Source organism: Capricornis sumatraensis, chromosome 8 (assembly GCF_032405125.1).
Source record: "Capricornis sumatraensis isolate serow.1 chromosome 8, serow.2, whole genome shotgun sequence".
Lineage (NCBI taxonomy): Eukaryota > Metazoa > Chordata > Mammalia > Artiodactyla > Bovidae > Capricornis > Capricornis sumatraensis.
Window position 1 is genome coordinate 73,003,726 of NC_091076.1, and position 23,525 is coordinate 73,027,250.

Here is a 23,525-nt window from a genome sequence, read left to right on the forward strand (position 1 = left end):
TAGGTGATCTCCCAGTCGTCCAAATCCTCTGCTCTGAGAGTCCCCCCTTCACTCCAGGATGTCCTCAGGTTGGGCTGATATTAGAAGGGCATTTTTAAGGCTGGACGGAGAGGCAGGCAAGGGTGGTTTTAGCCCCCAGGGGGATATCGGAGTGGGCTACAGGTGGACAGGCAGACAGACAGACAAGGTGCCAAGGGAACGGGGAGGAGAGGGGGGCCTGGGCAGGGAAGAGGGCACCAGGGCCCAGATCGCCCACCCTCTCAGCAACATTCCCTGCCCTGCTGAGTCAGGGAAAACACATCTAGTGTGTTTTGGTGGTGGTGGGGGTGGGGGGTGGGGGGTGGAGGGTGGGGGGTGGGCGGACGGGGCGGGAGGAACCGGTGGGAAGATGGCTTTTTTAAAAAATAGTTTCCTATAAAGCATCAAAAAAATCTCAGAGAAAAATCTCAGCAAAAGTTCCCTTCTCTCAAATATTTGGCATTGGCAGTGGGGCTGGCGTGGCTGCCTCTGGCCCCGGCTCTTCCTATTGCTGTGGCCCGGCCTGGCCCACTCCTGGGGCAGCTTCCTGCGCCCCTGGTGCCCCCTTGAGAGAGGGCCAAGCAGGAGGCGGGAGTTTGTCGGTGGGCTTCGAGGTGTCCCTGGGTCCCTGTCTGGAAGCTCGAGTCTTTGGTAGCTGGAAGGGAGGAGGGGATGAGCGAAGCACTGGGGGACGGGAGGGGTCCAGCGGGCGCCTTCATCACCGCGAGTTCAGCCGCGGAGCCACCTGCGGGCACCAGGGGAGAAGCCCAGTGGTGAGCAGGAAGCAGAGGTGCTCCGGGCACTGGTCTTTGTGAGTTAAATACCTGGTAGCATACGCTGGGGCGGGGAGGGGGCAGGTCCGGAGGCCTCGGTGCTGGAGACTCAGCCCTTAGATCCTACTGCCCCAACGAGAGTGGGCCTCTCTTTCCAAGCAGCATATCCCCTGCCTCCTCCCCAAGCTGCCCTCTTTATGACCCTTTGCACTGGTCTCTGGCGCTCAGTGGGCAATGGGATGAAGGGTGACCTCTGGATCGAGACCCACAGGGAGGTGCCCAGGCTCTGTCCAGGACGGCCGAGGGAGGAAGGCCTGGCTCCCAGAGGCTCTGCCCCGGCCCCACACTCACCACAGCCAGGTGCCCGTTCTTGGCCTTGGTGATGAGCAGCTCTGAGCCGGGTGTGAAGTCAATGATGCCATCCCTGCCGGGCCCCCCTGCGAACGTGATGCTGCAGAGAAGCGGGTGTGTGAGGCCTGCCCCCTGTGCATGCACGGCCCGCTCAGCAGCCCTCCCTGCCTCACCTGCCCTGGTTGATGTTGATGTTGTTTACTCGGTCAGCGCTGAGGGCCGTCTTGGTCAGGGTCTCGATCACGTGGTCACTCTGTAGCACCACGTCCCCCTGGGGGCCCACACAGGGACAGGGGTCAGGCCCTGCCCAGCGCTTAGAGGACCCGTCCCCTCCCTGCCTCCCCAGGCCCTGAGGGGCACCTTCTGCTTATTGTCCTCACGCTGCACGTGGAGCACAAAGAGGCTGTCGCTCAGGCTGCTGACAGAGATTCCTGGGGGGAAAGGGCAGAGGTCAGGGATCAAGGGGCAGAGCAGGGACCCCTCTCTGGACCCAACCTGGACTTGGCTCACCGGTCAGGTTGGTGTACTCTATCCTCTGCTTGACCTTGGCGTCCTCCACAATGACCACGGCATTGGGCGTCAGCAGCAGCTGCCGGGAGCGCGGCTTGTAGCCCTTGCGGTCGTACTTCACAACGGGCACGGCGTACTGGGGACAGAGGGTGGGTGAGGGACCTCCTCACCCCCTGCCCAGGCCCCGACCCCCACCCATGCAGCCCTCGGGCAGCTGAACTGTGTGGGACTGAGGGCTGCCGGCAGGGTCTCACCTGGATGGGCTCCGAGCCCAGGGCCTGCAGCACTCTGGGGTTGATCTCATCTGCACCTGCAATCCAGATAGGGGAGTGAAGGGGGCGTGAGCGGAGGAGAGAGGGGACCAGGCTGCTGATGGAGGGTTTGTGCACTGGAGGGGTGGGGGCTCACCGAGCCGCGTGCTGATGAAGAGTCTGGGGACACTCTGGGGGTAATTGTCCTTCTTGCCCTTGAAGATCTCACTCGCAACAGCCTTTTGCTGCAGCTGAGGAGACACAGCAAAGCGGGCGGGGGATGTCAGAGAGGTGGGGCCGTCACAGCAGAGCAGGAGCCTGCTGAGACAGGAGCTGAGACCACCTCCCTCACCCTCTCTCTGGCCCTCAAAGCAGGAGGCTAAGCCCTGCCACCAACACTCCCCTTCAGCCCCTTCTCTTACCCCCATGCCCACCAACCGAGGCAGAGGCCTCTCCAGAAGGGTCATGACAGTGCTGTCAGGGTCCAGGCCCCACTTCGGGAGTTATTCCATCATCACAGGCCCTGGAGCCCCTGAGATTCCACTCTGGCCTGAGATCTTAAAGTTGGCTGACACTAATGCTCAGAACTACTATGGGGCTTCCCTGGCGGTCCTGTGATTAAGAATCCGCCGTGCAATGCAGGGGACATCAGTGTAACTCCTGATCTGAGAAGGTCCTACATGTCTTGGAGCGACTAAGCCCGTGGTGCGCCACAACTATTGAGTCTGTGCTCTAGAGTCCGGGAACTACAGCTTCTGAAGCCCTAGAGACTGTGCTCTGCAGCAAGAGAAGCCGCCACAACAAGCAGCCTGTGGACCACAACTGGAGAGCAGCCCCCACTCAGTGCAATTAGAAAAAATCCTGAGCACGGCAATGATGGCCCAGCATAGCCAAAAATACATGAAATTATGCCAAAAAAACACCAACTACTGCAGGTTAACTCTGCTGGGTGGGTCCTTCATCATCATCCGATACCGAGTTGGCAAATACAAGGCCCATCAGTCACCAGTGTCTCTCTGGAACTATTCTAACAGACTGATGCTGCAGCCTTTTTGACACAGGACTCTGGGCAGCCTCGACCAGTCCAGTGCAGCTGCTCTAGAAGATAAACTCTATTCGCCTTGCAAAATCTACTCCAGTCTCCGCTTCACATAGGAGGCCAGACAAGGGCCTGGATCAATTCAAGGTTGCACGGTAAGTCAGGGCAAAGGTCCTCCAGGCCAGCTCTCTTCCAGTACCAGCCCCCCACCCCGCCCCCCCAGTACCTGCCTCCCAGCCCCATACCTGCTGCTTCCATTCGGGGCTGATGCTCCGGCAGTATTTCCACACCATGTTCTTCCGGCACAGCTCCCGCAGCAGCTCTGAGGCCTGTGGGCGAGAGGGAGGTCAGGGCAGCCTGGCTCCCTTCCCTCTGCAGACAACAGGCACGTGCCCATCATCGGGTCTTGGCCTAAGTGACACCCCCCTCAACCTGGACCACCCTTCCATTCCTGAATTGTTTCTCTGCAAAGAACTCGCTCTCCGTGGCCCAGCTCCAAGTCCCTTCCCTTCCCATGGATCCTCGGGTCACATGGCTATTAGGTCCCTCCACTAGGTGAGTTGGTGGTCCCCCAGTCTGCAGGGAGAGCCCACAGACCTCACGCAGGGCAGGTGGGGGCGTGGGCCAAGAAGTGTCCAGAATATTCCGGGGCAGCTGCCGCCGAAGGTTGAGCAGAAAAGAGGTGCGCACGTGGTCCACGAAGAAGGCATTCTCGGGGCAACGGGGCGCATGGCGCAGGATGAAGCCCTGGATGAGCCTGGGGGCGGGGTCCGACACGGGTGGAGGTGAGAAGCCTGGTGGTGGATCGGCCCCACACCCTGCCCTGCAGCCCCTGCGTGGCGCCCAGTGCCTACCGCCGGATGGTCTGCGCCGCCCACTTCCTCCTGGCCGCCTTCCTCCGGCCCAGCGTTCCGCGCCACCATGACTGGATGCAGGTCGCTGTGGAGACCACAAACGGCTGACCTCCTCTCTTCCCATGGTGGCCCACCCTAGCCCCAGCCCCCACCGTCCTGAAGAACTCTGGGCACCCGAACCTGATCGCTTCACCCGGAGGAACTTCTGCCGGCAGTGAAAGCCCCTCCAGGTGGCCTGGATCTTCGTGGCTGTGGTTGGGAAAGAAAGTCACTTGGCCAGAGCGCAAGGGACCCAGCTGGGGGCCCGGCCCTGTTAAGAGCTCACTGAGTAAGGGGAATGGGTGAACCAGCTTTGAGTGCAAGGATAAATAAGTGAAGGAGAGTACCAGAAAGGGCAAGGGCTGGTCTAGTGGTTAAGACTTCGCCTTGCAATGCAGGGAACATGGGTTCAATCCTTAGTTGGGGAACTAAGATCCCACAGACTGTGAGGCAACTAAGCTTGAGCTGTGCAACCAGAGAAGCCTGTGCGTTGCAACAAAGACCCAGAATAGCCAAAAGAAAAAAAAGAGCGAGAGAGGGAGCAAAGCAATGTGGGAACATGCTGAGTGAGTGTCCGGGAGCAGACGAGGCGGGCAGCCCGATGTGGGCATGGCAGACTCCCTGGAGAAGAAGCCCGAATACAGTGATTTCTTTCCCACTTCCCAGAATGACCCCACTGGACAGGATGGGTGGGGCCCCTTGCTCACCCAGGCTCTGTCGTCGGATCTCCAAGGCGTCCTCTGTGGCAAACAGGGTCTTGGGGAAGCGGATGAAGATCTTGGTCCTGGGAGGGCAGCAGTGATCATCCCCTGGTTGCCACCCCCGTACCCCTCAAACCCCAGGCAGGGGCGCCACTCACCTGCCCATCTTGTACTCTTCCGGCTTGTAGCCCAGGTGCCTGGCCAGCACAGTCACCCCATCCTGGGGCCGTCCTGTCCACGTGGGCCATGTCTCTGGGCACAGTGACTTGTACCTGGTGACAGGAGGAGCAGAAATGCACCCAGCGCCCCTGCTCCCACCAGCTCTCTTCTCCGGGAGCCAAGATCAGCTTTCCTGATCCCACCGACTCTCAGATCACAGAAAGTCGGGGAGGTAGCTCTGTTACTACCCCTACTGTAAAGACGAGAAAATTGAGGTTTCTCATCAGAGATCCAACCAGTCAATCCTAAAGAAAATCAATCCTGAATATTCACTGGAAGGACTGATGCTGACGCTGAAACTCCAATCCTTTGGCCACCTGATGTGAAGAACTGACTTGTTGGAAAAGACCCTGATGCTGGGAAAAGATTGAAGACAGGAGGAGAAGGGGGCAACAGAGGATGAGATGGTTGGATGGCATCACCGATTTGATGGACGGGAATTTGAGTAAGCTCCGGGAGTTGGTGATGGACAGGGGAGCCTGGTGTGCTGCAGTCCATGGGGTTGCAAAGAGTTGGACTGAGAGACTGAACTGAACTGAACATCTGCCTAAGGTCACGGGCCTAGAAAGACATGCCTGGTGACTCCTCACACCCCTGACTCGGGATAACCACGAAGTTGCTTTCTGAGCTGACTGCAAACTCTGTCCCCTTAACAGGCTTCTACTGTCTCCACTGGTGATAGGTATGTGAATGCATGCCTCATTGGGCCCCTGACCAGCTGCTCTGTGAGGCCAGGGCCTGGGTGTGGGGAGGGCTGGTCTTTGCTCTCTCAGGCTTAACATTAGGCCTGCACCATGGAGGGACCCCTGGCGTGGCTCCCACCACAGCTGAGGGCTGTCCTCCCGCCCAGGATCTCGGAGGCTCCCACCGTCCCACCCCTTCCCCCTGGCGCCAAGCCAGGCCCCGCCCCCACCTCTGCAGGAAAGCCTCGTATTTGCGGCGGTAGGCAAAGCCGGCTCTGCGCACGCGCAGGTTCTCCATCAGCCCTAGGTACTTCACCTGGTGCCGGATCAGCACCTCATCAAAGCGGCCTGGGGGCAGAGATCACCGGCTGGTCAGCGGGCTTTGACCGGCCTCTGCAGGGGAGGCCCAGCCCCCACCGGCCTACGGGGCGAAGAACCTACCAGGCTGCTTGGAGTCATTGGGCTTGATGCAGCGGACATAGGCAGGCTCTTTTGACTTCAAGATCTCTACCAGCTCCAGGAGGCTCATCTTGAATTGGGTGGCCACCTGGTCAGCCAAGATGAACAACAGGAAGGTTGGTGGTAGCTGGGCTGAGGCCACGGACCCCTGCAAATGCCCCTCCCTGCGCGGAACCCCACAGACACCCCTCCCTGGGGCAAAACACCACCAGTTCCCACAGCTACCCCTGCCCTTCGTAGACCTTTTTTTTTTTTAAATTACTATTCTTTATTGCAGCATCTGCAAAGGTCAGATTTCTGAAGCTGATGAAGATGGTGCAGCATTTCCAAGTGAAATGTTACAAGTTTTCTGTCTGTGGGGTAGGGGATAGCAGGAAGGGTCTTCGGGAAATAACCCTTCAGCTGAGAATGAAAGGACAAGTAGGAGACAGCCAGAGGAAGAGAGGCAGGAACGGCATTCGGGCAGAGCAAGAGAGTGAGCGAAGGCTTGGTGTACACAGGGAACTACAAGCTGCAAGGATCTAGGCGGGGAGTAGAAAAGAGCATCAGAGAGCAGGATCATGGTAGGACTCGGGAACCACATTAGGGAGACTGAACTTTATCCTGAGGGAAAGAGGGAGCCAAAGAGGAATCTGGAGGGAGAGAGGGACAGGAACAGATCTGCCTTTTGGAGTATCTCTATAGCACATGGGGGAGGGTGGTTGCTAAGAACAAGTGGGAAGACAGAAGACCAGGGAAGAGGCTGACTGGCTCAGAGGACTAGAACTGGAATAAGGGTTATGGGGAGGGGGTGAAAGGAAGGGGTTTTCAGGCAGCAAAAACTGGCAAGATCCAGCAGTTGTTAGTATGAGGGCAATGGGGGAGGCTAAGGAATCAAGGATGCGGCCCAGGCTTCTGTCTTTCAGGACCGGGTGGAGGGTGGTCCCTGCCTTGAGTTAGGGAAATAGGAGATGCATGCCTGGGACACTGGACAGTCAGGGTGCATCATAGACTAGTGGGGTCTGGAGTAGCTGCGGGTCCCTGGGAGGGGTCAATGGAATCTCTGGTTTGCTGGAGAGGCCGGGACAGGAGTGGGTGTGTCCTCACGAGGGTGGGGCTGAGAACCATCAGGGTAGGGGTGGGGCTGGGGAACCGAGGACAGGGTCCCAGGGAGTCAGACTCTGGGGCAACACTGCCTCCACGGCCTCCCTGCCAGCATGTCTTGGCCTGCAGCTCCCTGGCTTCCACCTCTCCCTGACCTTGCTCGTCCTGGGACTGCCCTAGCCTCCCCCTGCCAAGCCTGGCAGCCACACCTCTGGGCACAGCTCACTGGATGGAGCATTCCCCTCGTCTGGCACCACTGGCCAGATCTGCCTTCCCCTCGTTGCTCTCCTTGAAAATGGCACTTTGTGGTCCACTTCCTGGTCTTTTTTGGACTGTGTTCCTGTGTGGGGCTCTGCAGGGCCCTCCCATACGTCTGACAAGCATCTATACTCATTCCCAAGTTACCTCAGATGCTTCCTCCTCCAGGAAGCGTTCCCTGACTCCCCTCCCCTCTTCCACTTCCACAGGCAATTTGCTGCTCCCTATTGTAAGTTTCCATAGCACCCATGCACATTTCTAGGACAGCATGTGTTCATTTTTATATCCTAAGCGCCCAGTAATGTCCACTACAAGTATCTTCTGCAGGGGAGTGAACGCATGCAAGCACCCACACAGACACAGGTGTGCATACGCGCATCCACACTTAGAGACGTTACACGCCCAGACACCCATCAAAGTGGCACAGATGCACCCACGGGCAGCCTCCCAGACACACACACATGTGCACCCAGGCGCCAGCAAACACACGGACTCACACACACACTGCCAGCTCCCAGCTCAAGCGGGCACTGGGCCCGCTCACGTGTGCACGCACACAACCCCTGGGGTCCCCCCGCCTTCACACCGTCTCTGGCCGCTTCTTGTCGCTGAGCTCACTCCGGTCGAAGCACTGGCTCAGGATGGGATTCTCTGAGCTGCACATGGTCTGTGAGGGCAGGGCAGGGGTCATGGAGGAAGCACATGGACAGACTGGTCAGCTTTCTGGGGCAGAGATCATTCAGAGCCCAGACCCCCAGCCTTCTCCCTGGACGTCCTCCTCACCTCCTTCAGGTTCCGGAAGAGAAGGTCATTGTTTTTATCCAGAAACCCTGATGGGAGAGAGCAGCCGTGAGAGGAGGCAGAGCCCCTCTCCCAGCCCACCCAGGGGGACACAGCCCCAGGGTCCTCACCGGTCACGTTGTAGGTCACCTCCCCAGCATAGTGCAGGAGGCGGAACTCCCCGCGGTCCAGAGATTTCCTGGTCCGCTGGTCAGCCAGCTTGTGCCTGGGGCGACAGGGAGAGGAAGCTGCCAAGGGCTGGCCTGAGCCAGGCCCCTGTCTGCTGAAGAGACTTCAAGAGAGGAACCAGGCATCCAGTAGGAAACCAGCAGGGTGGGGCCTCCTCCCACACAGAGGCCACCAGAGGCTCAGAGAGGTAGATGGCCTTGTCCGGGGTCACATAGTGCCAGGACGGGGACCTCAGCCTCCATGCTGCCAGGGCTTGCAGGATGGAGGGCTATTTGGTGTTACCTTTGGCTGTTGCGTGGCTCTGCTCAGAGTGCCGAGTGCTGCCCGCTACATTTTAAGAATGGAATCAGCCCCCAGGAGACTGCTGCTCCTGCTAAGTCGCTTCAGTCATGTCCGACTCTGTGTGACCCCATAGATGGCAGCCCACCAGGCTCCCCCATCCCTGGGATTCTCCAGGCAAGAACACTGGAGTGGGTTACCATTTCCTTCTCCAATGCATGAAAGAGAAAAGTGAAAGTGAAGTCGCTCAGTCGTGTCCGACTCTTCGAGACCCCATGGATTGCACCCTACCAGGCTCCTCCATCCATGGGATTTTCCAGGCAAGAGTCCTGGAGTGGGGTGCCATTGCCTTCTTGCCTTAAGCATGTTTATACCCTTTAGCTCATTTTTCTACTTTCCAAGCAACTAACCAGAGAGACCAGGCAGAGATTTAAGGGCCAGGGATAGATATTCTGTTTTCCCAGCAGAAACCCAGAGGCTGGACAGGGCCCCAAGAGGCCGGGTGAGAGCAGTGGTGTGTCTGTGTGTTAGAGCCGCCGGAGGAAGTGTTTTGAGGAAAGTTTTCTGTTTGATGATACAGGAAGATATTCAGGATATAACATTATCCTGAGTCCTATATACAATAAGCTCTAAACCACAAAGAAGAAAAAAAATATATAGAAAAAAGCAGGAAGAAAACGTCTCGAATTATTAACAGTGGTGACCTCTGGGTGACAGGCTTACACGTGGCTTTTGCACACCTTCCAACTTTTCTCTGAGGAGGGATGTTCTTTTTACAAACAGAAAAAAAAGGTGTTTTTCTTCTTTTTTTTTTTTTCAGGCAAGGCTTTACTGCGACCCCTGTTGCAGCCCGTGGGGAATGAGAACAAACAGGTTCCTCGCTTGCTTGCCCCAGAAAAAAATTGCTCAGGAATTCCCTGGTGGTACAGTGGTTAGGACTCTGCTTTCACCACTGGGAGTCAGGTTCGATTCCTTGTCAGGGAACTAATCTGTGGCCCTGGGCCTGAAGCCCAGCTCTGGACTTGATGTGAGATAACCTCCAGCAAAGGGCTGCACCTCTGAGAGTCTCAGTAAAACCTCCTCCAGGGGTTGCTTCTAGTTAGAGGAGGTGATATGATCAAAATATGCAAGGCAAAGCTTGGACAGAGGGGCTTGTTTCTTTTCTCCCGTCATCCCGTTTTAGGGAATTCCTTAAATAAAAAGGAATTTCCAAGTAAGAAGGCTAAAAAAAAACACCTTAGCAAGTTTCATTCTCGAGCGGCTTAAGGAAGAAGAGGCGTTCCTTGCTTATTACTCGGGAGGCGCCAGGAGCCTCAGCTCTGTGTGCCTGGCTGTCACTGGCACCTCCCCTGGCCACCTCCTTGTGGCTGGCACTTTATGGGTGAGGGGGTTCCCAGGCTTCAACAGGCTCTGGCCCAGGACAGCCCCCAGCCCCACTCACGTCAGGAAGTGTGGATGGTGCTTGACTGTGTCCTCCAGCTTCTCCAGGAAGGTCAGGTCCGTGGCCTCCCCGGGACGCAGACACTCCTCGTCCTGGGTGGGTGGTGGCAGAGGGTGAGGGGTGTGTTTTGGGGAGGAACCGGAGAGCACAGGGACTCAGAGGCCCTGGCGGGAGGCGTAGACACTCCCTCACCCTCCACACACAGCCCTGTTCTGTCCCTCATCAGGCTCCAAGGACTCTGGCCCTCTGCGGACAGGCTGGCTAGGAGAGTGAGGGGAAAGGGGTGACGTCATCCCGCCCCAGCCCCCAGAGGAGCAGATGGCTCACCAATATGGAGATGATGCCCTTGAACTTCTCTTCCACTAGGTCACAGATAATCTTGTTGTTGAAATACTGGACCGGCTCCCACTGAGGGGCACAAGGGGAGACAGGCATCACCGTGGGGTCGTGGCACCTCCCCTGGGGACACCCAGGCCTGGACCTTGACAGCACGTGGGGCCGCTCGTGGGTGGGCCTGCACTCACCGCAATGCCCTCGGCTTCATACTCCTCCTGCTCCGACTTGAGGGTGAGCTCGATGAAGAGCTGCTGCAGCTTTTCGTTGCAGTAATTGATGCAGAACTGCTCAAAGCTGTGAGGGAGACAGAGGCATCCTCAGTAATTTAGTCGAGGGGTGGGGGGCCGGGCGGAACAAGGCCCCAGCGCTAGCCGAGGGAAAAAACACAGAGCGGGACCCAAGTGGCTGGAAAGTCACTGGCAGGAATGAAGGAGGCCGGGGGAGAGGTGAGAGACTAGGGCAGGGGAGACGATGAGAGAGACAGGCAGTCAGGGGGTCACTGACCTGTTGTGCTGGAACACTTCAAAGCCGTAGATGTCCAGCAGCCCGAGGACCGTGGTGCTCCGCCAGCTGGGGCTCTCGGCATCCTAGGGCCAGCCGACCAAGAGTAAGGGTCCTCCCTGAACCACCCTCCCTGCCACGTGGGGAGCAGCAGGGGCCAAGCTCTCACCTTGGAGGCCAGCGACCTGTTGATCTTCGCGACCAGCCAGGTAAAGGTGCGACTGTACACGGCCTTGGCGAGGGCGTCCCGTGCATACGCAGCCTGTTCCAGGTTCAGCGGGCTCAGGAGCTGTAGGCGGAGGGTGAGATGGGAGATGAATGCAGTCCCTTCCCACCCCTGGCCCATTTGACTCAGGAAACTGATCACTCTGCCCTCAGTGAGCCTGGTGCTGGCCGGGGGGTGGCCTCCAGGGGAGGACACAGTGGCCCCATCAGAGGGAAACTGGTAGAGAAACAAGAGGTCTCATTCCTGGAGGTGAGTCTTCCTTCCAGCCTCACCCTCTTCCTGTGTGACCTTGGCCAGCTCCCTGTGCCTCTCTGAGCCACCTGCCTTATAAGCTTCCGATATTGCTAAGAGGACCAGCTGAGCAGACCAGGGCAATGGGGGATGATGGGAGTGGGGGCTGCCTTGGAACACCCCCCCACCCCATGGCCTCACCTCTTCACCCTTGGCAATGATCTTCCTGTGGGTCAGGGCTTCCCGCAACGTTGAGCCTTCCACACCAAGGAGCTGCCAAGGGGGTGGGTCTGGTGAGGGTGCAGCTCCCCCGCCCCAGCTGCCCCGCCCTCGCCTTCTGCTCGCCTCCTCACCCTGGTCAGGTACTTGAGCTGGTTCTCGGTGGTGACCTGGGCGTTGCTCTCCTCATTGGCGGCAAAGTGGGTGTTGCCCAGATGCAGGACGCTGGCCACGATGCTTAGCAGGTCCTGGGTTGGGGTGAGGGCACAGGGAGGGGCAGGCGGGGGTTATGGGAGGGTCTGAGAGCCCCAGGAGGGCACATGTGGATGGTCAGCAGGAGCTGGGAACGGTATGGGGCAAGGCGTGTGAGAGGAGACTGCGGCTAGAGTAGAAGCAGGCTGTTAAAGGTAGCCTGGGATTTTCACGCGGTGACAGGAGGAAAGGGCGGGCCCCCGACAGAGGTCTCACCTCCACCTCGTCCTCAGTGAAGTCGATGACAGTCAGGGCCTTCCTGACCACCTTCCAATCACTCTTGTCGTTGATGGAGGAGACTTTGGCGCACTGGCCCTGTGGCACAGGCAGAGCGGGCTTACAGCTCTGGCTGAGTGGGCTCCCTGGGAGGCACTGGGTCCCGCCCGCCCGCCCCCCTCTACTCACCTTCACCAGGTACAGGTAGCTCTGCGGGTTCCGTTCCAGGCCCAGCCTGCGCAGCGTCTCCTCCTCACCCCCCTCCAGCAGCTGGTAGAAGATGTGGAAGTTCCTCTCCCCGTGATTTTGGTGCACCACCCGGGACTTCTCCAGGAGGTAACTGAGGATGTGGCCGCCCACGGGGGCGCCCTGTGGGCCGGGCAGGATGCAGTGACTGCTCAGCGGGACTGGGGACACAGCCCATCTTCCCCATCTCCCCCTGCCCTCCAGAATATGAATTTCAGCTCTGGCTGCATGGGCTCAGGCATGTCACCCCTCCTGGCCTCCATTTCTTCCTCTATGAAATGAGGATGCTAAGCCCTTTCTTGGGCTTCCCAGGTGGCACAAGTGGTAAAGAACCCTCCTGGCAATGTAAGAGATGTGGGTTTGATTCCTGGGTCAGGAAGATCCCCTGGAGAAGGGCATGGCAACTTGCTCCAGTATTCTTGACTGGAGAATTCTATGGACAGAGGAGCCTGGCGGGCTACAGTCCATGGGGTTGCAAAGAGTCAGACATGACTGAAGCCACTCAGCACACATGCATGCATGCCCTTTCTACCTGGTGGCTCACACCTGGAGGCCCCATAAGCATCTCAAACTCAACAGGTCTGAAACTCAAGTCCTGGCCTCAGCTCCCTCTTCCCACTCTGCTCACCCTTCTAGGTGTTCAGACCAAGAAGTCTGCGGTCCTCCTGGGAGCCTCCCTGTCTTTCACACCTCACGTCCAGTCAGATAGCCAATCCTACTGCCCTAACCTTCAGAATATCCAGAATCCAGCCACGGCCACCAGATTGGGCCCAGCCACCGTCATCTGTCACCCAGATCTAATAATCATCAGTTTCCTAACTCATTTTCTTGCTCGGCCTCAGTCTCTACCATTTATTCTCAACAAAGCAGCCAGAGCGATCACTTTAAGAGGAAACTGAGGTCATAATACACTTCTCTTTCAAACTTTTGGGACTTCCCTGGCGCTTCAGTGTACTTCCACTGCAGGGGGACACAGGTTCAATACCTCGTTGGGAGACTAAGATCCCATATGCCGTGAGGCCTGGCCAAAAAATTAAAAATATATATATATATGGTTCAAACTTTCAGGAATTTTCCTGGTGGTTCAGTGGTTAAGGCTCTGCCCTTCCACTGCACGGGACATGGGTTCAATCCCTGGTTGAGGAACTAAAATCCTGCAGGCTGTGAGGGCATGACCACACAAACAAACCAAAAAAAAAAATCCCCCAAAATGTTCTTGCCTCACTTCCACTCAAGAGTTTTAAAAAAATTCTTACAAAGACCCAAAAGGACCCACACCATTGAGCCTCCTCTTCCGTTCCTTGGCCCCTTGCTCTCTTCTCCAGCCATTCTGGCCTCCTTGCTGTCTGTGAACACATCCAGCATCTCGTTCATCCGCACCTCTGCACTGGTGGGGCCCTCTGCCTGGACCCTCTCGGGTATATGCACAACTCATTCCTCTGTCTCCATCAAGGCTTTACCAAAAGCAACCTTCTCTATGCCCACTGTATCTGCATTATTTCAAACAGCCAATGCCCCTTCCCCTTGCCTCATTTTCTTTTTTCCTGTAACATGTTTTGGCTAATTTACATTTTTCTGTGGACTATCTCCCTGCTAGTCGCTCAGTCATGTCTGCTGTTTGTGACCCCCATGGACTACAGCCTGCCAGGCTTTGTCCCTTGGATTCTCCAGGTGAGAATACTGGAGTGGGTTGCCATTCCCTTCTCCAGGGCATCTTCCCAACCCAGGGATTGAAGCCGGGTCTCCTGCATTGCAGGCAGATTTTTTATCTCCCTGGAGGCAGGATTTCTGTCTGGTTTGTTTCACTTCTGTGTCACTAGCACTTGCAACAGTGCCTGGCACACAGAAGGTGCTCAATAAATGTTTGCTGGTGCCAAAGACCCGGGCCAGTGGGTGCCCACTACATGGGAATCCCATTCTCCCTGCCCTGCCCCGCCCATGGGTACCTTGAAGTCAAACTGCACGTCCATGTACTTCCCAAACCTGCTGGAGTTATCGTTCCGGAGGGTCTTCGCATTGCCAAAGGCCTAGGAAAGGGCCGGGGTGTGAGGGGTGCCTGGTGGCCTCTCCCTGCCCCTCCCACCCCCAGGGGCTGCTGTCCCCTCACCTCCAGCACCGGGTTGCTCTGCAGCAGCCGGTCCCGCACAGCACCACCCCGCTCAGGGGCTGGGCAGGTCTCGGCATAGAACTGCAGCAGCCGCTTGGTGGCCTCAGTCTTGCCTGCTCCGCTTTCCCCAGAGATCATCACTGCCTGGTCCCGGCGCTCCGTGCGTAGTGCCCGATAGACAGTGTCGGCCACTGCGAACCTGGGGCAGAGGCCCGTCAGGAGCTTAGGGGGCAGGGGGGCTGAGTGGCTGCAGGGGCTGGGAATCCCACAGGAAGGACTGGGGGTGTACCCTTGAGGACAGGTGACCCCTCCAGGATGTGGGTCAAGGGAGATCCTTCACAGTTGAGAATGAGAGTCATATTCTGATGGAAAATTAAGGGGATCACTCATGGGTGAGGAGATTGGAAGTTATTCAGGAGAAGATTGAGGTCACTCATGGGTAGGGCTGGGAAGTCCTTCAGAGGTGCAGGTCAGAGGGTCACTAAGGTGGGAGGGCCATGTGCAGGGAGTGTTGGGAGAATAAGTCACAGGTGTGGGAATTCCCTGGTGGTTCAGTGGTTAAGGCTCCACACTTCCACTGCAAGGGGCACGGGTTCAGTTCCCAGTCAGGGAACTAAAATCCCGCAAGCCACACAGCAGAGCCAAAAAAATAGTCCTGGGTGTGAGTTGGGGTGGACGATAGGAGGATCCTGATGGGATAGAAAGATTCACCTTGGGTGAGGACTGAGGGTATTCCTCAGAGATGTGAACTGTGATTCATCCCAAGTGGGAAGTTGGGTGGAATCATCTCAGGTGGTGATGCTGGGGGGCGGGGGGGTGTCACTCACAGGTGAGGGGGAACCTCATAGAAGCTGACGCCTCGGTAACGCTCCATGTGCTGCCGGCTGTAGATCTGCAGGTCCCGGTAGGGGTTGACGGAAACCAGCACGGGGCCAATGTAGGTCTGGGGATCGGAGGAGGAGGCTCAGAAGTTTCTCCCAGAGGCCCTGGCGCCTCTCCCCCGAGTCCCTGCAGCCCTGCATCTGTGGTCCCCGCACCCCCTCCGCCTTCCCACTCGGGCCTCACGTAGATCAGGTTCTCCCGGAAGCGCCGTCGCAGGTTCTCGATGAAGGCGGCCTCGCTGGTGAAGTTCTCCAGCAGCACGAAGTCCTGTACCCCCACCCGGTCACGGGCGGTCAGAGCGCTCTCCATGGTGACGCGCACCCCGTCACTGCCCAGGGCCTGCGGGGATGGGCCATGGGAGAGAGACAGAGGCGGCAGGGTAAGGGAAGGCCTCTTCTCCCCTTCGCCACAGCCTGGAGGACTGAGGGGGCAACCAGGGCACGCGGACACAGGGCACACCTGGGAAACGGGTGTACCAGGCTGGGTAGAGAGGGCCTGGATGGCAGAAAGCTGGCACATGGGACACTGAGGACACAGGTCCCAGAAGCAAGACCATCTGGGGCACATGGGGCCTGAACACAGAGGCCCCAGAGGACATGCGGCCAAGGCCACTGAATCCAGGGAGAGGCTGGCTTTATGTAGAGAAAGTTAGGGGTTGGGGGCGGTGATGTCATGAGAATAAAAGAATGCTCTGTTGACCTTGGACAAAACCCTTCCTCTCTCTGGAAGGCGTCCCAAGGAGGAGGAGTTGAGGTAGACCAGGTGACCTCAAGTCCCCTAGCTCTAGGCCTTGTGTGACAGGTGGTTTGTAGGACAGATTGCTTGGAGTGAATTCTACAATCATGGTGGGGTTGTCTCTCCCTGTCTAACTCACCAAAATCTCCAGGGGCAGAGGGTCTAGGGAGAGGGTCTAGCAAGAAGCTGCCCCAGGAGAGAGATTCCCCTGGGGCAGGGGCAGGGGCAGGGGTAACCTCACATCCCAGCTGGGCTCACCACTCACCCCAGAAGGGGCCCCTCCCTCCCAGAGCGGAACCACACCCTCCCCGCCAGCTGCCAGGCTCCCCAGACACCCTCCTCCACTGGGAGTCGTGAGAAGTCTCAAGGGAGCAGGGGTTTTACCAGGGAAAACCCAGCTGGCAGCTGGAGCCCATCAGAGGGTAGGAAGAAGCACAGGCTCAACAAGACCCTCACCCCTCACCACACTCTTCAAAAGGGTCTGAGAGCTCTAGGAAATTGACACCAAGAGTGTCAAGGGTCAGAGAAGAAAGAGCAAGCTGGCCGCACGAGTAGGGATCCCCAGAGAGGCCACCAGGTCTCCTCCAACCGCAGACCGCCCAGGACTCGGGCGAGGGGCACCCCTTTGGGTCTGGCCGTGGCCCTGCCTCTTCTAGGCCTGCCCCTCAGCGCCCTCCCCCTCACCCCTCTAATTCTGTCCCGAAGCTGCTGCCAAATCTGACCCAAGCCCCCGCCCCCTTGCCCTCTGGGTGGCGGGTCTGGGCGCTCTCAGCCTTCCTCGGGAGTTATTGGCCCGGCCCGGGTCCGAGCGCCTCGCGGCCCTCCCGGCCTCGGCCTCCACTCTCCTGCAACTTTCCGGGACGTTTTTCCACCCGAAATTCCTGGGCCGCGCCCGCTTCCTGGCGGGGCCGAGGCGGCGCCGCGAGGCCGGCAGCGATGCCTGGGACCCCCCCCGCCCTGCCCTGCCCCGCACCCCTCGCTCACCGACGCCCGGTAGCGCATCCTGCCCGGTCGGCCCGGCGCCCGTCTCCGCGGCCCGCGCTCTCGGCCCGGGGCTCGGCGGCGGCGGCGGCGTCACGAGGGAGGGGCCGGCCCGCCCCCCGTTCCGCCTCCGCTAGGCTCGGAGGCGTGGGACTCCCCGGGCGCCCCCGCCTCGCTCGGGGCTCGGACTCCGGGGTCCCTCTCCAGTGGGCAGGGGTGGGGCAGGCGCTCAGTGGGGGGGGCGGGGGGAAATCTCGCGGCGTGGGTGGGGACAGGGCGGGGGCGGGGCTCCCGGCTGGGCAGGGGCTCCGCCTGAGTCAGGTTTTCCAGGAGGGACGTCGTCGGTTCTCCCAGGGGTGGGGCCCGGAACCGCGCTGCTGCCGCGTCTACACCGACCCGGAACTCACTTCCGGGCTCGTGTCTACACTGCGCAGTAGGCCAGGCTGGGGACTCAACTCACTAGGCAGAGAGGCCCGTGGGTCCCGGAGGAAGCAGGATTTCCCTCCCCCCCTCACCCCAACCTCGAGTCCCGGGAAAGTTAAAAATAGAACGAAATGTCCAAATACGGCCGTCGTGCCCAGGCAGGCGGAGCCTCGGTGGCGGGGACACTGTCCATCCCCCACGCCGTACAGTCTGGAGGGTGGGTCCCACGTCTTTAAGTCCCAAGAAAATCTCTTGGGTTCACAGAACACGCGCCCCAGGGAGGGAGACGGCCACAGGGCGCCTGTGCCCAGCGTCGTTAGTGCAGGGCCTCCACGGAGGGCTCAGCTATCCATCTGGGAAATCCACGGCCCGATTTCCAGCATTCGGAGCAATACCCTTCCCCTACCCCGGACACTCTGACTAGGGCCACCCCCTGCACCCCCTCCCCTGCCCGTGCCCAGAGGCTCCTCACCTCTCTTCTTTTTCTGTTTGGTGGGGGGACTCCCTCTCTGGTCTCTCTGGATCCTTCCATATTTTCTGCCCCGGACACCCTCCAGCTACCCAAACCAGACTCCAGCAGCCCCATCCTCGCTGAGCTCTAGGTTCGCAGTGGGCAGCAGCCTGCGGGACAACCCTAGCTCGGATCCCAACGCAGGCGGGGGTGCAATGGCTGTGCTTAGTCATTTAGTCGTGTCTGATTCTTTGCGACCCCATGGACTGTAACCCTCCAGGCTCCTCTGTCCATGGGGATTCTCCAGACAAAACTACTGGAGTGGGTTGCCATGCCTGCCTCCAGGGAATCTTCCTAACCCAGTGATCCAACCCACGTGTCTCGCACTGCAGACAGATTCTTTACTGTCTGAGCCACCAGGGAAGCCCGGTGTGATGGCTAGTGCTTCCTGAAGGCTGGGCTACTTCTCACAAGCGGTATGACTGCCAGCAGATCATTTCACTCCTGAGAACCTCTCCTAGAGCCTTGAAATGAGACTAACCTCTGTCTCAAAGGGCTGTTGAAAAGTCTAAGATAAGGCGTCCAGGCACCTCCCAGACCCTCAGTAAATATCACTTCCCTCTCTGGCCAGACACTCTCTGCACAGGCTTGGAGCAGACCTTCAATGCAATGCTAAGTCCGCTTCAGTAATGTCTGACTCTGCGACCCTTAAGGACTGTGTAGCCCACCAGGCTCCTCTGTCCATGAGATTCTCCAGCCAAGAATACTGGAATGGGTTGTTGTGCCCTCCTCCAGGGGATCTTCCCCACCCAGGGATCAAACCCGCATCTCTAATGTCTCCTGCACTGGCAGGTGGGTCCTCTACCACTAGTGTCACCTGGGAAGCCAGTGGGAACAGACACATAGAGCCAGGTCACACTTGATATCTAGCAGGGAAAGCCCCTGAGGTGTGTCCCTCGGCCAATTAGAACGGGCTCTCCAACTTTACCTCCACTGCACCTGACAGATAAGGAACCAGAGGTGCAATAATGCAGATGCTGACTTTGTCCTAGGGGGCAGAAGGCAGGGTTAGGACCCAAAGCCCTAGCCTACCCGACACTCTTGGACCTGGACTCCCCGGGGAGGGAGGGAGGTGCCGGCAGGTGCCGGCTGCAGCCTCTTGGGGAAGGCTCATTATTTTGAAAACAACAGCCCGGCCAGAGCCCGCGGAACCCCGCGGCGGGGGGCGCCAGCTGGGAGATGGGGCCCTCTGGAGAGACTGAGGGGACTCGAGCGCCACCGCGCGCAGCTGGGAGATGGGTGGGAACGGAAGGGCGGGGCTGGGTCTTAAATGCCACCAGCTTCGGGCTTTTTGGCGAGAGGAGGCCCCCTCTACGAGGCCCCCAGGGTGAAAATGCAGAAAGGAGAAAGAGCGCGGAGAGGACAGCCTCCCGCTCAGCCGGAGTGGGGAGGTACTTGGGGGACGGGAGGAAGGGGGTCAAGCCGGTGCCCACCGGCAGCACGACTCCGGGGGCCGTGCAAGCACCAGGTTGGCGAGGTTGGCCGTGGCCCGCGGGCCCGAGGGGAGGGGCTAGCAAGGGGGCGTGGCCTCGCCGGCGCGGCTAGCGGCTGGAATGAGGGGAATCCGCGCACCGAGAGGTTTGGCCGGCCACCCCCGCCCGAGCCGCTCCGCCGCATTCCCAGGATGCCCGCCGACGCCCCCACAGCCGCCACTTGGTGGCGGAAGGAGGGGGCGGCTAAGCAGGCCAGGCGAGACCGCAGCCCCTGGCCAGCGCCACCGGCCATCCGGCCCCGCTAGGCGGAAGCGCCTGCCCCGCGGGGAGAGGAGTTAGAAAGGCGGGGGTGGGGTTGGGGGGGGTGGTGGGTGGACCGAGGGTGTGAGAGATACTAGGGCTGCAGCGCCAGGCGCTTCCTGCGTTCGGATCGCTGTCCTCTGGTACTACCTTCAATGCCCTCGAACTGAGCCTTTGAGGTCTGGATTATTACCTCCATTCTACAGACAGGGATACTGAGGCTCAGCAGACGAACGTCGTGTTCAAGATCCCAGGACTAGTAAAAGAACGGGTGGCATTGGAACTGGAAAGTCTGCCACTGTCTATTCCTGCAGGGCTGCCTGAGGGGGAGACGCCTTCTTAGCCCTGGCAGATTTGCCAGCTTCTCTGTCAGGTTAACCTGCTGCCTGCCAGGTGTGACCTTCCTTAGTGAACCTGTGACTGCAGTGCCTAGTATCCGCCTTTGACTGTGTTGTGTGAGTATTGCCCTGTAGGCCTTGGGAATAGCAACTAGGGAGTGGGCCATGATCTTTGAGTCCCCAGCATGGCCCTGAACCTAGGGGCTGGCTGCAGGCTAGGATGCAGCCATGCCTCACCCCTGAGTGACCCAGGACTTATTTTCCAAGGCTGCCTCTAGGTTTCTTTCCATCTGGAGAGCCGTTTCCCCTAAAAGCAGGGATGGGCAGGCCCAGCAGACGTGGGTTATTCAGTCCCTGTTACCTAGTATGGGCCAGGTGCCCCCAAGCCTGTCCTCTGGGAGGGTAGTGAGCATCTTCAGGGGTTCCTTCAGGCCAGGGCTATGGAGGTTTGGAGAGGGTGTTCTGAGGACCCTCATATTGCCGCTAGAAACTGATTTCCACTGAGGGTAGCCTCCCGGCCTGTTGGGGCAGCAGGAAGAACCATAGCCTATCTTAGAAAGAAAGTGAAAGTGAAGTCGCTCAGTCGAGTCCGACTCTTTGCAACCCCATGGACTGTAGCCTACCAGGCTTCTCCGTCCATGGGATTCTCCAGGCAAGAGTACTGGAGTGGGTTACCATTTCCTTCTCCAGGGGATCTTCCCGACCCAGGGATCAAACCCGGGTCTCCCACATTGGAGGCAGATGCTTTAACCTCTGAGCCACCAGGGAAGCCCATAGCCTATCTTACCCCCAGCCAATGCTGGGCACAGAATAGATGCTCAACTTTTCTTTTTTTTAAATCAAACATATGTTAGGTCTGGGCCCAGGCTGCCCCACCTAGGACTGTTCCAGACTCAAAGGAACTGTTGTAAGGGGGAATGAAAAGGAAGGACGAGGACTTAGGGGTTCTACCTGATATCTCAGTGGACCCCAGTCAAAGGTTTACACTCTGGCTTCAGAACCATGGGCCTTTTGCCTGCCAGATGCCTCTACCTGGGGGTCCAGTGGAAGTAAACAAAGCACTTTGCCCCCTAACCTGTCCTCCTGGCTCAATATCCAGTCTGTTGAGAGGAGACAGGCACCTCCAGCTAGTTGTCACTGCCGAGCATCAAAAGCCCTGCCCGCCTCCCTCCACTCCTCACACGGAGGAGTCACCACTCCCCAACACACACACCCCCCCACTTTTTTCCTCCATCACTGCTCTGCCCCTGGACGAGGCAAGCAGCCTCCAAACTGGCATCCCTGCCTTCCTCCAATTCATTTTCCTGTAGCCTTCTGTGGTATTTACAAATGCAAATGCGATAAATTAACGTCTCATGTTAAGAGAGTGAAGGTTCCCTATGCCAAGCACACCCATTGCTTCTTGCCAGGCCCCTGTTTGTGGACTTCAGCCGCCCTCTCTGTCCTCAGTTTACCACTGCTCCTGAGTTCCTGTGTGGCCACAGGGGTACCCTCTCCAGTGCCTTCTCTCCCCACACTTCCCTCACCACCCCACACAGCCAAGAGGCGCTCTGCGGGCGCCCCTGCCACCGACCGCCCGGCTCTAAGCTTCTCGCCTTTGCACCTGCAGCTTCTTTGGCCCTTGCACCCAACCCCCTCCCCACCTGACTGACTCTTAGTCATCCTTGAAGACTCGGCTCAGATAGCACTTCCTCCAGAACCCCTTCCTGACTCCCCGAAACACACAGCCCCCTCCTTGTCGCATTCAGTTCTAATCGAAGGTTTCCTAGTCCGTCGCTCCCAGGAGATTGCCCCCGCTCCAGGCAGGCACACAGTGGGGTCTCAAAAACTGCTCGCAGACGCCCGCGTGAATGAATGAGTCACAGAGCCCGGGAGTGTGAGCAGAAGGCCAGAGCGTGCCGGGCGTTGGATAGGCCGTGAGCCAGCCATTCATTCTTTCATTCATCTCGGAGCCCCCCAGCCGCCGCACACACGCAGGGGCTACTCGCGCGCCAGGGCCCGGAGGCGGGGAACGGGAAGGGGCGGGGCCCGGACGGCTTCTCCGGAACCCAGAGGCAGAGCAGTCTGCCCGAGGGCCCCAAAAGGCGCGCGGGGTGCCTGAGTCCCGCGGCCCCAGGCGCTCCTCACCGCGCTCACGTTACCCGCAAAGAATCTAAGTCTCCAATAGGCCGAGTTCCGGCGCCACCGGGTCCTGGGACCCCCGCAGCGGCCGTGCCGAGCCCACCCCCAGCCCCCGCGATTCCTGGGCCGGCGACCCTCGCCTTCCGCATGGTAGCTCCGGGACTGGGTCGCCGCCCGGCCGCTTACCCTCTTCTCCATCCTGCCTGCGAGCGGAGCACCCAGCTCCCCCGGGCCACGCGGCTGCGGCCCGCCTCGCGCCCTGTGTACCCACCTTCTCGGCTTCTCGGGTGCGCGGGCGGGGGCCAGGCTAGGCGGCGTGGCCGGCTCCGGAGTCGGCGGCCCTGGCACGCTCTCCCCGCCCAGGGCCCGCCCGGGGCCGAGCCGCTGCCTGTCGTCATCCCAGGCAGGGCCCAGGCCCCGGCGCGCGCGCGCACCTTACGGCCCCGCCCCGGCCGGCCTTGGCCGGGCTCCGGCCCCGGCCCGCGTCCGTGTCCGCGGGGGGCTTGATGCACCACACTCCGCAGCCCGTTCCCCGGGACGAGGCGCGTCAGTCACACACACACACACACATGCACGCACGCACCGTCCTCTGCCGACGACCTGGCCCACTTGCTGCAGTGCTGGGGTGGCGGGGTGTCTCATACGTTTCTCCTTCCTCACCCTAGGGCGCCTTTGCAAACCGTACTCTCCCCTGCTTACCAGGCCAAATCAGTTCTTCCCCATTTGCGCCTGCCTGACTCCCTTCACCCTCCTTCCCCACCCTCACTACCGCTCTGAGCTGGCCAGTGTCAGTTTTTCAAACCAGACTGGAAAGCCGGGCGGTATTAACTGAGCCTGTACTATATGCACCTGGAACTTTACAGGCACTGTTCCTTAGATCTCGGAGCGGCCCTGTCATCTCCGTGTTGTTAACCCAGTTCATAGCCCGGCCCACTGAGGATCAGGGAGCTGGAGGAGAAGGGAGTCAAACCCAGATCCCCACTTTGAAACACTCGGCCTCTGGTGGGCTTAAACCCATTCCCCTTCCTTCCATTTACCCCTTCTTGTCCCTTCTTGTCCGGTCCCTTCACATCCTGCCAAGGACCCGAACGCTTCCCCACTGCTCACCTCTTCCCCAAGGAGTTTGCTTGAGAGGGGCTTCTGGGCACTGGGGAGACACTCCCGCCTTCCTCCCAGCCCAGACCATCCCAACTTACTAGTTTGCAGTGCCTGTGGGTAGGTATCAGCTCCACTTACTAGCTTGCAGGGCCTGTGGGGGTGGACCACGCGGATGATCTCCCCGGTGGGTATCAGCTCCACTTGCAGTGCCATCCCGCCTGTGGATAGCCAGTGCAACGAGCCCCAGGACCTCTGAGCAAAAGCCCGCCTGCCTGCCCGCCTGTCCGCTGGCTCTGGCTGTGCCCGGAACCAGGAATCTGGTCTCACGCTGGGATGGCCACTTGGTTCAGCTTCAACTCCAGCCCCAGGGGATGGGTCTGGTCCAGTGCCTCAGGACACAGCTGGAGCAGCCCAGGTCTGATTGGGAGGCCTCTTGGCCCAG

At 59.2% G+C, this 23,525-nt stretch overlaps 1 protein-coding gene across 3 annotated transcripts; it reads right to left on the bottom strand.

Annotated features, from left to right (window-relative positions):
• Positions 1-381: 381 nt before the first annotated feature.
• Positions 382-23,457, bottom strand: MYO1C (myosin IC). 3 transcript variants are annotated; one of them, XM_068976314.1, is made up of 32 exons: positions 23,222-23,457; positions 15,327-15,482; positions 15,089-15,204; positions 14,262-14,460; positions 14,101-14,181; positions 12,098-12,277; positions 11,909-12,007; positions 11,575-11,688; positions 11,423-11,494; positions 10,934-11,053; positions 10,768-10,850; positions 10,452-10,557; positions 10,255-10,335; positions 9,928-10,019; positions 8,150-8,244; positions 8,022-8,068; positions 7,825-7,905; positions 5,880-5,985; positions 5,669-5,786; positions 4,695-4,808; positions 4,543-4,619; positions 3,977-4,045; positions 3,797-3,881; positions 3,540-3,699; positions 3,188-3,271; positions 2,061-2,154; positions 1,907-1,962; positions 1,653-1,788; positions 1,503-1,573; positions 1,316-1,413; positions 1,143-1,242; positions 382-763 (listed from the first exon to the last, which is right to left on the bottom strand). In XM_068976314.1, exons 1-32 carry the CDS (start codon positions 23,294-23,296, stop codon positions 737-739), a joined length of 3,192 nt encoding a protein of 1,063 aa, XP_068832415.1. In that variant the 5' UTR covers positions 23,297-23,457; the 3' UTR covers positions 382-736. The 3 variants fall into 3 exon arrangements, with proteins under 3 accessions (XP_068832415.1, XP_068832416.1, XP_068832417.1); XM_068976315.1 differs by lacking the exon at positions 23,222-23,457 and adding an exon at positions 16,863-16,923; XM_068976316.1 differs by lacking the exons at positions 15,089-15,204; positions 15,327-15,482; positions 23,222-23,457 and having other exon boundaries at positions 12,098-12,248; positions 14,262-14,454.
• Positions 23,458-23,525: the final 68 nt, after the last annotated feature.

What these genes read in the sequence shown, in the direction of transcription:
- MYO1C (XM_068976314.1), bottom strand. Translation starts at nt 23,296, where the DNA reads ATGGCACTGCAAGTGGAGCTGATACCCACCGGGGAGATCATCCGCGTG. An exon ending in CCCACAGGCCCTGCAAGCTA is followed by an intron (nt 15,483 to 23,221) that starts GTAAGTGGAGCT and finishes CCATCCCCGCAG; the next exon opens with GCCCTGGGCAGTGACGGGGT. An exon ending in CTTCATCAGCACGCGGCTCG is followed by an intron (nt 1,963 to 2,060) that starts GTGAGCCCCCAC and finishes TCTGGATTGCAG; the next exon opens with GTGCAGATGAGATCAACCCC.